Source organism: Chiloscyllium punctatum, chromosome 12 (assembly GCF_047496795.1).
Source record: "Chiloscyllium punctatum isolate Juve2018m chromosome 12, sChiPun1.3, whole genome shotgun sequence".
NCBI classification, from domain to species: domain Eukaryota; kingdom Metazoa; phylum Chordata; class Chondrichthyes; order Orectolobiformes; family Hemiscylliidae; genus Chiloscyllium; species Chiloscyllium punctatum.
The window spans coordinates 31148729-31161916 of NC_092750.1; the positions used below are offsets into that span (position 1 = coordinate 31148729).

The window sequence follows — 13188 nt, forward strand, 5'->3', positions numbered from 1 at the left end:
GATGGCTTTCAGGCTGGCATTCTGGCACCTGTAATGGCTATCACGCACATAGGCAGATGTGATGGGATCTTCTTAGACATAACTTGCTCATGAACCAATGTTGAGAAGTCTTCCAGGTGCTTTTTAAGATGACAATGAGGCTTCATACTGGATTCACCTTAGAAGTGCTTCAAAACCAGGAGATACAAGCTGAGTAGTCCCTTTCTCTCAGCAAGCATCCCAAAAAGAAAATCCAAAACTATCTCCAAATCTGCAAAATACTGTTCAAACAGAAAAGCCATAAAACCCCATCATAAAAACAATCAGGTGTTTTCTCTGAATTGAATTCAAGCAACTAAGGCCCATAATTATCGAGAATCATGTAATTTATAAGAACTCAATTGTTTAAAAAAAAGTTCCAACATATCTTTTCATGGACCATTTAAAAAAAACTTCATAACCCTTCAACCTCATATCTATAGAAATGATTAAATATGAAGCATTCATCTATCAGATACTTCCACATCTGGCCTTACAGTGCTACATTTCAATATTAGGTCAAAAGCAACGGTCACAAAGCTGGCCAGAATAAATTGCTCTGCTTTGCTCCACTGATAACATGGCATTTCCTCTCATCAGTTTCCAGTATTGTTGCTCAATAGATCTTTAAGTTCATTCATATGAATCTGGAGCTCTCAGTTCCAATAAGCGTGAAGTGTTATGAGGAAGATGCTTGAAATTAAACTAGCAGAAAAAAATAGCTGGAGCAAGGAAGATGAGAGCATAAATGAAGACATTTATTTCAGTCAGTGGTGACATTGCTGCCATTATCATCATTTATAAGAGCAAGAAAGTTTGCAACAGTGTTTTCTAAATTCATATTATGAACAGCAGTAACTGTTAAGAAGAATATTTAAACAGGAGTTTGACCCCTCACATCAGTTTTGTCAATCAATGACATCATTCTGATTTTCATCTGAACTCATTTGTTTTTGCCTGATACTCATTACTGTCATAACTGCTTCATGGAAGCTGCATGGATTCCAGCTTCCATTGGATCCCAGCAAAAACCGCCAATTGCCAATCTCAGAGCAGACATAGATAATAGGCATAAAGCAAAAGATATATAAACATTTCTGTATTAAAAGGTTGCTTTGCCAAGTTTCTAGCTAAAACACTTACAATTGCTGCATCCAAGTAAAAATTAGATTAACATACATTAATAAATTAGCTTTAATTGGATAATAATCTGAGTTTAGCCATACCCACCTGCTCCTAAAAAATATTTTGAGACAGACAGTTGCTATGGTATACCAGTTTTGTCCAATTAAAATTATAGTCTGGCCACTGTTTTAGTCAATTATACGGTCAGAAAATGCTTTGCAGTAAAAACACAGTAAATATACCACGTGTGTATATTTACTTATCAAATCTCGATCACCATTTAATGCAAAGTTGTGTTTTTTCCTCTACTTCAAGAAAGTTTTGCTTTCTGTTGTCTAACAAAAGCTATCTCAGAATGACTGCTGATAGCATTAGCTTGCACAGAGAGATGCATCAGACCTGCCCCCTACTTTCTATCCTGAATATGTGGGTTAGTGCTTGGCTGTTGCAAAGATATGCCCTGATGAAGTCATTCTTTATTAACTGGGTTTGCATCCTTTGGCATGCCCAGAGTAATTATTTCTATCAGTTAAACTGACCACAATCTGTACAATATTGCTGATGCTCCAATGGTGCTGAAGTGTGGCATTTTTATCAATTTTGCACATCATCTCAACTGATAACCAGCAATTAGTAGTCCAGGGAGTAACACACACATAAGAAAGTACAGGCATTCCGCTTTCCATGTTGACATTTTAATAACACACACACACACACAATTTAAAATGCACTTGGATATAAAAATAATGCATCAGAATTATTGATAGCATAATACTCACATTTTATGTTTTAATCAAAATACAAATGCAGAAGATACAGAAGCCTGAACACACACAGCAACAGGTTCAGGAACAACTTCTTCCCGGCCATTATCAAACTGATGAATGGACTCTAGCCTTGATAAGTAATGTAACCTTTATGTCTCTAAGTCTTTTGATCTGTACATCCTTGCTTACTATGATCTGCCTGTTCTGCTTGTAAACAAAGCATTTCACTATACTTCAGTACACATGACAAAAATAAATCAATTATCCACATACTGGGTAACATGTTGCTAAAAATGTAAGTTAACACTTATCCTTCAGCAATCAAGGTACAAGCACAGTTACTAGTTTGTGTGGGTAAAACTTGGATAAAGTCTGGACTCAACAGCTAGCAGGAGTATAGGCTGGAGAAGGTTATGTGAACTACATTAGGGCAATTTCAATCTAGATCATAATAGACATTGGCCTGAGAATCTCACCAAAGAAAATTTTTTGGGGAGGAGTGGCAGTGGGAGAGAGGAGAGAGAGAAAATGAGGAGGAGGGGAGAGAAAGAGTAATTGGTACTCTAGTGTCAGAGAAACATTCTTCCTCTAAAGCTAAAGAATACTGCTGGACCACAGAGTCGAGAATTTAACTACATTTGGTTGATGTCAAGTAAGATCTGGAAGCCTTGAAGCTGATAAAGACCACTTGAAACAGAGTCTGATTAGCCAACACTAACACCTCAAAGTGTTAATTTACAATATAAAATAATTGCTGCTCTTATTTCTCAGCTTGCTACACCAAAAAATGAGGTGATACAGATTCAATTTTGAATAATTTTTGTTAGTTATTGGAGCAGCTTTCATTATTTAAGATGCTCATGAATACATTTGAAACTTTCAGCTGAACAAATTAGAACAGTCCAATTTATCAGTCGCAGGAGTGGAAACAAAAATTGGATTGCTAGCAAAAAAATGCACATGTTTTGACTCACTAGTTAAAATGCATAACTTGCTATCACTTGCATTGTGTATTCAATATAATTTATAATTTTAAAGCCTGTAATGTCTTGACCAATTTATTACATTGACCTAAAGCAATTTCAAAGAAGTGCTGCAAAATGCTAAGCAATTACCAATGATGTACATTATAGCTTTTCATTTGTAACTAGATAAAAATGAAACTTTAGGTTAATGTCCTGCAGTGATCAATTACAGAAGGTCAATTTCATCCATTAGACTTTATAAGTTAAATATAAAAGACTTTACATAATAAAAAATGGTTTAAAGTTTTAGAAAACAGACAGTAGGAACTGTGCAGTACATTGAGACACAACTTATTTTTTGAGCTAAAATACACTGAGTTGAGAACATCGTCTCAAACCTTTCATTAGAAAGCATGTGCCAAAACCCAAAAATATATTGGCAATGCTATGAATGATGGTACACCTACAGTGTAGAATTTTCTTAACTCTTAATCCCAAGTAAATCAAAATTAGATTCACCCTTAAAGCATTTTTCAATAATCAATATCAGACACTATCAATGAATCTCGCCCTCTAAGAGTACCTCCTTAAACAAAAATTGTGAATGTAGTATCTACTTTCAAAAAGGGCCAAATGCAGTTCATTGGACAACTTAGTAGTAGTTGGAGGTCACTTTCAGTGCAGGAGAACACAATCCTAATAAAACAATTGCCTGAAATTTTCTGCAATCCAAATTTAAGAAATGCATTCCTTAAAAATAATCCAGCAGAAAGAAGGTGCTCTCAAAGGAAATGAGAATGTGCACAGGGTATAAGCAGGCAGGGAAAGAGTTCTATTCTGAGTTTTGTGAAACAAGGGGTTCAGCTGAGCATGAATCAGATCAGGTAAGAACTTACACTTAACATCGGGGGGGGGGGGGGGGGTGCTGCAGGCAAGGGTAATGGGTTACCAAGGTGGAAAAGCAGTCATTATGTAGAGCTATTTAACAAGATGAGGTAGTATTCAGTATGAGAGGTCAGTTTAACAATGTGAAAAGTACTCATTATGTGAAGTCATTGTGTAACAGCAGATGGCATAATCTTAACTATTGATGCTCGCTGATTGTAACGGTCACCCAATTAATATGTACATTGCCTTATCTGTATGCTCCTCCCTGTAAAATGACTATGTAAGTTCATTAAGAAACTGCTGTTCTAGAGAAGACCAAGAACTCATGTCCCTGTGCACATGGGCGATTGTTCTCTCTCCCTCCATAGTCGGCAGATCCAAATGGATAGTTACAATCAGATGGTGTCTGCGGCCGCCCGGAACATCGGTGTCTCAAGACGGACGGCCCCACAAGGTAAGATTTTAAAACTTGGTCCTTGTTGATATTCCTGTGTGCCGGAGACAATCGATCGCTCTCTATTCTACAAATTACTTGAATGGTAATTAGTTTAGTCGAGAGACGCACAGTTTTTTCAAGTGCACTGGCAGGCAGAGGTTCGAGTCCTCTGCGCGCACTGGGGGGAGGGGGTGCGATTGAAGTTCAAGTCCTTTGCGTGGTACTGGGGTTAGAGTCCCAGGAGGGGTTTGATGTTCACACCTGCTGTGCTGCAGTGTGTGTGTGTTTGTGTGTGAGACAGAGAGAGAGAGAAAATGAGGTTCTCACCCTCTGCATGATACTGGGGTTCAAGTTCCCTTAGGTGGGTCTGGTTGAGGTTCAAGTCCTCTGCACAATATTGGGGTTCGAGTCTACTTGGTGCATTGATTAAGGTTCAGTCCTGAGATTCGAGCTTTCTGTGTTTGAGATTTGAGCTCTCCGTGTTTAAGCAAGGTTCCAGCTCTCTGTGTTTAACTGGGGTTTGAGCTTTCTGTGTTCAAGCGGGATTTGGGTTCTCTGTGTTTAAGTGGGGTTCAAGCCCTCGTGAGGAGCAAAGTGAGAAAGGGGTTAAAATCCCTTACTGGCAAAGTTTAAGGCTCTGCGAGTCTTTGTTCTCGGGGAACAGAGTGGCATGGGTTGAGGTGCCATGTGGCCCACTGTGAGGGCTTTCTCTTGTTGTAAGTGTAATTTCAGTGAGAGAATGCAAAAAAAATGAGAAATGCTGAAATTAAGGTTGTACAAATACTTGGGTTAAAAAAGGAATGTTTCAATGTAGATTGTGCCATGCTGAGAGTGTTGTTTAAGAAGTTTGATTTGTTAAAATACTTGTTCAGAAAATCCTTTTAAGTAACGGTTTTGCCTTGTCTGAATCAGGATCTCAATTCAATGCATTTCATGGGCTATGTAATGCGGCAGATTTTGTTTTTACATTGAAGTTGTACAATGTTACGTCCTTTTTAAAATGATCAACTTGTAACCTTAAAACAAATTGATGGAGTGCCTTGAGCACTTGATTTGTTTCAAATTCTACAATGCCTGCTAAAAAAAGTTGGGTCAGTGGTCTTGTTTTAACTAGATGAGTGTACTGTATTAAAATATCTTTGCTGCTGTGTTTTTAATCCAGAGTGTTCACAAAAAGAGTGCATTTTTAATTTGCTGCTTTGTTAAGATTTTCTAGAGAATATTAAAACTTGAGACTGAACCGCTTAAACTGTTAATTATTGTTAAGACTTCATTGGTCCCCTTCATATTGCAAATTCAGAGAAGGTTCATATCTAACAAACTCGCCACCGTAATTTTGACTGTTTTCTTTGGGATGTTTCATTTGGAGAAAATATTTTAAAATGTTCTGCAGTTGTTCCCCACAAATATTTCAGATTTAAATCTGAACAGAAACTGCCTATTCATTGCTAAAGCACAGGAGACATTTTGTTGTTTTCTTGCTGTTCCAGACTTTTGAAATACTTTTCCTGGCAGCTTTCACATTAGTCAAGTATCAATTTGTTAAAGGAAAGTAATCTTTGAATAACCTGAATGGAGGCTTGATTTGGGTTTGATTTTAGGACCACTGATTGTTGTTCATAATTGATTGAATTGTTTAGGCAGTACAATTTAGAAGTTGTTTAGATTGTATAAAACTTGATATCATAAATAGTGAACAGAGTTAACAGACTTCAAGAATTCAAAGAAGGTTGAAATAGGCAGGCACAATTTAATGTAGTTAAACGTGTGACTGTCTTCATACTGATAACCATCTTGGCAAGGAGGGAATGAGAGAGGAAATGCAAATATTTTTTAACAGCTAACATCATCTCGAATTTCTCCATTCACCTTTGGACCAGCGCCCACCCCTCCTTAGCCTGATCCAATGGATTCAATCAGCTCCCCAGTCATGAGCATGAGAAGTGAAGAAGTTAACAACAGTGTAGAGGCGACTGTATGCCTTTTGTCAGTGGCATCCCTACAGACATTAAACCACGTGAGCTTGACCTTGTCTTTCGATCATTTAAGGGATACGAAGATTCACTGAGCAAGCTGACATCACAACAGCCAGTTGGCTTTGTACACTTAACAGCAGAGCGGGAGCAAAGAATGCTGCACTGCACACTCCAGAGGCGCTGGTATCCTCCATCTGAAGCATCTCTGCAATGACGGGGGTCTAGTCAATTTTGTGAAGCATTTCACTGCCCTTATTCAAGAATTCAGATTTCCCTGAGGAGTGATGCAAGAACAAACAGTATTTTGTTTTCAAGTGGGACTTTAGTAAAAGAGATTTTGGAGAACTGGCTCGTTTCCACTGGACTTGGACGGAATGGAGTGGTCACTAAGGACTAAAGATTTAAGAACTTTACTGGTGAATTTCTTTTCCACATGGGAGGATTCTTTAAACTCTAAATACTGTAACGGACTAGTAATTTTTGGTGTTACAATCATTGCATGCTGTGCGTCAATAACTTGTTTAAACACTGGCGGTCAGAGACTTATAAAAGCTGGTAGTGCCATCTAGGTGGTTATCATGAAATGATAAAAGGACGGAATGAGAATGCATATAGGTGAAAAGTACTTGTTATGTGAAGTCAGTTATTCATTATGTAACAGCAGATGGCTTAATCTTTACTATTGATGCTCACCCAATTAATATGTATTTGCCTGATCAGGATGCTCCTCCCTGTAAAATGACTATATAGCCCTTTGAGAAACTGCTGTTCCACAGAAGACTGAGAACTCATGTCCCTGTGCACATGGGCGATCATTCACTCTCCCTTCAGGGCTTGGAATAAAGATGAAGGTGGTGAAACCATACTGTGTCTCTGAGCGTTTTGCTTCGACTGGATATGTGTGTGTGTGTGTGTGTGTGTGTGTGTGCGCACACGCGCAAGAGAGAGAGTGAGCGAGCGAGCAGCAGGACGACAGAAAGATCTAAATAATATTTGACCAATATATGACAGGTTGCTTAGCAAATTAGAAAGGTTTAGAATTCAGGATCCTTGGCACACTGAATTAGAAGCTGGCTAAAAGACAGATAACAGAGGGAGGTATAGGTGGGCATTTCTCAGACTGGAGACAAATTGAAAGTGGTGCTCCGTAGGATCAGTGTTGTGACCCTTTTTGTTTTGTGATTTATATCAATGATTATGGGAACTGCATACTGAGAGACTTTGTGTCAGGCACACAAATTAACATGTTTTCCTAGCAATAAATTTTCAAAACATATCAAATGTAAAAAAAAAATCAAGCAAAACTTGCTTATTCTCTCTATTATAAATTCATTCTTTAAAAAGATCAATGCCACATCTTTTCCTTAATATTGACTTTCTTTAAATACAACATAAAGATACATTTTGGTTTTGCAGTCCAGATTAAAAATTCTCTATTTGCAGAATAGGTATATCTATACTTTCTAAAATTCAGCAATGTACTCTGTAATTGGAATTTTTTTTAAATAAATCAAATGCAAAGTATTATAATACTAAAAAAACCTTACATCTTACAGGTTAGGAAGAAAGATATTACACTTTCATTAGTTTAAAAAGAATGCATCATTCAAGATGTAGCGTTGGAACCAGGTGGATCTCGTTGGCCACAAGATCCTTGACTGGGGTTGTTAACCTGGGGCTGTTAACCTGGGGCAATCAGGAAGCTCTGGCTGACGAATACACAAAAGGGATCCTCCTCCAACTTTATTTTGATTTGATCCCTACCCTCCCCTAATTGCTCCTGTTGAGCTTTGCTTGTGACTAGCTCCCTAGCAACATTTAGGGTGGCACGGTGGCACAGTGGTTAGCACTGCTGCCTCACAGCGCCAGAGACCTGGGTTCAATTCCCGCCTCAGGCAACTGACTGTGTGGAGTTTGCACATTCTCCCCATGTCTGCGTGGGTTTCCTCCGGGTGCTCCGGTTTCCTCCCACAGTCACAAAGATGTGCAGGTTAGGTGAATTGGCCATGCTAAATTGCCCATAGTGTAAGGTAAGGGGTGGGGGTGGGTTGCGCTTCGGTGGGGCGGTGTGGACTTGTTGGGCCGAAGGGCCTGTTTCCACACTGTAAGTAATCTAATGTAATCTAATCTAATCTAATCCATGTTTTTCCAACTGGTGGAAATGCTGAATAAAATTATTTTTGCACATGGTGCTTTTCCTGATTCCTTCACTTACACACAATACGGGTTCTGTGAGGAAAACATAAGCACTCCTGCTGTAAGCCAGTGGTGCTGGGTGAAAAAAAAAGATAAACAAAGAAGAAAAATTTGATAAAAGATTTAGAATCTCCTCAGTTCAGGGGACTGACTCCAAGTTGACCGGCCACAGCCAGTTTACTGTGCACAAGTAGATAAAGGATGACTTGGTGACGGGATACCAGCCTCTATGTAGTTATTTCAGTGGTGACAGGGGAAAATCAGTACGTGCCTGAAGAACTGGTGGGAACACCACTTGAGTGTAGACAGTCGCAGAGCCTCACACAGAGATATACTGAGCAGAGGGACACTAGGTTATTTAAATTAGTTCCTGAAGAACCTTCGCTCAAAACAGTCACATTTGGAGTTGAGGTAAGCATTTCTAGCACCAAGCGTTTATTTTGGAAACTTGACTCGTTTGATCCTGCTATCAAAGATTGGGGCCAGTATGTGGAAAAAAATACAATGTTTTGTCTGGGCAAATGACGTGGGGCAGATGAAAAGCAACAAGCAATCCCTGTGACCACTTGCGGACGTGCAGCATTTTCAGGTATAAAGGGCTTACCTTTCCCAGAGGCACTAGACACTAAAACCTTCCAAGAGTTGACGGATTTGGTTAAGGAATATTATGACACCAAACCTCCTCTAATTCTGATTTGCTATTTTATTCGACTGTTCAAGGACTGAGAGAATCCATACTGGGATTTTGGATGAGGTTAAAACAAATTGCAGAGGCATGTGATTTTGGATTAACCCTGAATAGGATTCTGAGAGACAGTCCCGTATGTGGGATTAATGATATAACCATGCTAAAGTGCAAGTGGACTTCAAGCAGGCACTACAACTGGCTTTGTCATTAGAAAAGGTCGCAAGTGTATGAGGTTGCCTTATTGAGATTCTGACCTCGCTAGACTGGATTTTGTTTTCAGGCTGGACTTAACTGGAGGAGATTTTGAATAACTGGCTCGTTTCCACTCAACTTGGAGGGGGTGGAGTGGTCACTAAGAACTGTGGATTTAACAACTTCACTGGTGAACACTGTTCTTTTCCCACGTGGGAGGATCCTGGGGATCCTATCTACTGCATGGACTAGTAATTCTTGTTGTTATAATAACTGTATGTTGTGTCAGTAACTTGCTGAAATTCTAGCTGTCAGATGAATAAATTCGTAGTGCCTTTTTCAGCACCATGTAGTTAGTTATCATGGAATGATAAAAGGCAGTAATGGGAGGTTAAAGGGTTAATTTGTTCTGCTTACATGCAAGAAATTGGATGTCCCGGGGAGTGTTTTTCTGTCTTGCAGGCAGGATGTGACAATCTAATCATATCCTGTAAATGCTGTAGTTTAACGAATAAACTAACCACACATTGTCTCTGGAAATTATCTAATGACTTCACATTGTTTTTGCATGGCATGTGACTATAGGGAAGTGGCAGGGATTGTATCTTGCGTGCATGACTGATGGTGATATCAAATCCTTTGAAGGGAGGATGGTTCCCTTGTTCAGAGAGCCTCGCTTGACTGGTATCCAGGGGAGTGCACAACCTGGAAAGTAGGTCCCCCTAAACATGTGGGTTGGAACAATTAAATTGCTTAGCGACATCCAAATCAAGACTAATTACAGTTAATGTTTGGTTAAATAGTGACCAAGCTCCCATGGAGGTCAATACCAGCGCAGCTGTATCTATGGTTGCAGAATGTGTCTTTTACAAGATTCGCTCTGGACTCCAACCCTTAAGTTTGTGCAAGACCTCAGTCAGATTGAGAATGCACACTGGAGAACCATTGCTAATTAAGGGGATGACTTCTCTGTTGGTGCAGTTACCTTTGATGGTAGTAAGAGACTCAGGCCATTGCAACAAGGATCAAAATGTTTCTGGACCCAGCAAGACATCACCACCATACAGGACGAGCATAGGGAGCAAGAGTGATTGTCCCATGTAAAGATCACTGCCAGATACTGGCTGAACACTACAAAGGTCATCCAGGGATTTCCAAAATGAAGACGGGAGCAAGAAGCTATGTCTGGTGGCCAGGGTTGGTGGGGCAATGCCCAAATTGCCAACAAGGACATATATTGTCACTGGTGGCATCCCCACATTCATGGGAATGGTTGGGTAAACCCTGGACTTGTTTACACGTTGACTATGACAATTTGGATGCCCATTCAAAGTGGTTGGCATGCACAAAGTTTGTTTGGCAAACTCAGGAATGACCATTTGAGAAGCTGCGAGATCATTCGCGACACATGGACTCACTGAAGTACTGGTCACAGACAATGGGATGTCATTTACCAACAGGAAATTTGAGTATTTCGTAAAGGTGAATGGCATTCAGCACATAAGGACACCTCCATACCATCTGCCATCCAATGATCTGGTGGAATGAGCAGCCAAATATTGAAGGCATGCTTAAAGAAACAACCTGCTGCATCAATATGAAACTGTCCCAGTTCCCTGATCAATTACAGGATCTCCTCTCACACAACAGAGAGACAGAGGGAGCAAGAGAGACCACACACGAGAGAGAGAGCGAGAGAGAGAGCGAGAGTGAGAGAGCGAGAGAGAGAGAGTGAGAGAGAGCAAGAGAGAGAGCGCTAGTACCTTGCAAGCAGACCAGGAGCAAAACATACCAAACCCCACAGAACAGCTTGAAAGTCTGTCAGAAACCATAAGTCCTCTCCCTTCATTGGGTGTCAAAGAAACCTCAGAGTTCAACATGGATGTGGCAACGAGATTGTTACCATTGGGAGAAGAGGAAGAAATTCTCCCGAGATCCTCTGGATGCAGCAGAACCCCATCTGGAGCAAAAACATCGCCGGAAAAGCTACAAGGGAAAGACCAATCCTACATCCTCCAACTGGGGAGGGGAGGAAATGTAGTGACTGGAACCAGGTGAACCTCATTAACTTCTAGATCCTTAACTGGGGTTGTAAACCTGGGCCAATCATGAACCCCTATATAAACAGGGGATTTGGAATCTCCCCAGTTCAGGGGGCTGACTCGCCACAGCTGGTGTACTGTGCACAAGTAAATAAAGAGTGACTTTGAGAAAGTATTTTAAGGTATAAGCAGGTAGGGAAAGAGTTAAATATTGAGTTTTATAAAACAAGAGGGTCAGCTGAGCATGAATCAGATCATATAAGAACTTGCAGTTAACAATGGGTGCTGCAGGCAAGGGCAATGGGTTAAACAATGTGGAAAAGCATTCTTTATAGAGCCATTTAACAGTATGGGAAGCATTCAGAATGTAAGGTCAGTTGAACAAGGCAAAACATATTCATTATGTGAAGCCAGTTAAGGTTAAGACATTCCCCGTGTAACAGCAGATGGCTTAATCTTTACTATCGATGCTCGCTGATTGTAATGGTCACCCAATCGATATGTATGTTGCTTTATCTGGATGCTCCTCCCTATAAAATGACTATATAATTCATTAAAAATATGCTATTCCAGAGAAGACCGTGAACTCATGCCTCTGTGCACATGGGCAATTGTTCTCTCTCTCTCCAGGGCCCGGAATAAAGATGAAGGAGGTAAAGCCACACAGTGTCTTGGGGTGTTTTGCTTTGATTGAGGGGGCGGGGGGGGAACGGGACGACAACTTGATGATGGGGTACCAACCTTTGTGCGGATATTTCAGTAAAGATAGTAAGTTTTCATTCCACTGGGTTGGTCTCAAGCCTTAGTTGCAGTAGTGCTAACCAAAAATGTTACTAAATAAACAAAATGGATAAACAGCAAACGGTAATCAACGCAAGAGTGGAGGAAAACAATGATGTTAAGGAAAAATAAGTGCCCCACGAAGAGATAGTCAATTAGTCTTCAAATGTTTTAAAAAAATCACACGATATTTAAACTATCACTATAATGCTATAAATTCAACAATTTCGACATAATGATTTTCAACGAATGCCTAAAACAACATGCAAGAAACACTTTCTCCACCATAATTAACATGCTCACAGTCATGCATTTACAGGAAAAAATCCACCTACCTAAGAGTGCAGCAAAGATAACAAAGCGACTAGGATTCAGATCCAGTTGCTTGGCAACCTCATGCATCAGGTATTGGTTGGTAGTGAGGCTTTTGCCATTCCGGCTCAGTTTAAGGGCATGGGCACTGAAATAGTACTGGATGTTACATAATGCATAATCCGAGTCATAAGCAAGCAGGCCATGGAAACCATTCTCTCTGCAGAAGGCAATCACTTCCTGATGGTGATCTTCAATGCTTTGTGCAACCTGCAAAATATCACATATTTTACCTAAATGTCATCTGAATTAACTCAACAGATTGCAAATTACTGTGACAAAGTCACAAAGTGGTCAAAAGATTCTGAATTGAACTATGAAATCGTAAGCGTGTAAACATTTCTCGATTATAACTAGTCAGTCGGAGATTCAAAGCATATTAATTGAATTTTGGTTTTAGTTACATTTTCCAATTTCTCATAGTCAGAGGAACCGTGATTATCCAAATATCAGATTATCCAAAGGAGATCCCGAGGTCCTGATAGAAACATTACGTCGAAGAACTGTTTCAACCCTGAACGCGTCTTTTGTTTACAGGTACAATGATTAAAAATGAATTCGGCTCACCACCTCCAAATTACAGACCTCCCGCTCTCTCTCTCTCTCTTCCTGCACACTTTCTCTGGCAGTCTACACAGGGATGTACCCTGAGTCCCTCCCTTCCAGATAATCTCTCAAACATTGTCAAAATGTTGCAGTAAAAAGTTGTCTGTATGTGTGGATGTGTGTGCGCGTTTGCGCGT

The 13188-nt window shown here is 40.0% G+C and overlaps 1 protein-coding gene across 2 annotated transcripts in view; it reads right to left on the minus strand.

Moving 5' to 3' along the window:
• LOC140483749 (constitutive coactivator of PPAR-gamma-like protein 1 homolog) overlaps positions 1-13188 on the minus strand; it is a 128056-nt gene that overhangs the window by 91055 nt on the left and 23813 nt on the right. For both annotated transcript variants that reach the window (XM_072582263.1, XM_072582262.1), the window contains exon 2: positions 12409-12655. In XM_072582263.1, coding sequence (XP_072438364.1) covers positions 12409-12655 — 247 coding nt within the window. The remainder of the gene's footprint in view (positions 1-12408; positions 12656-13188) is intronic.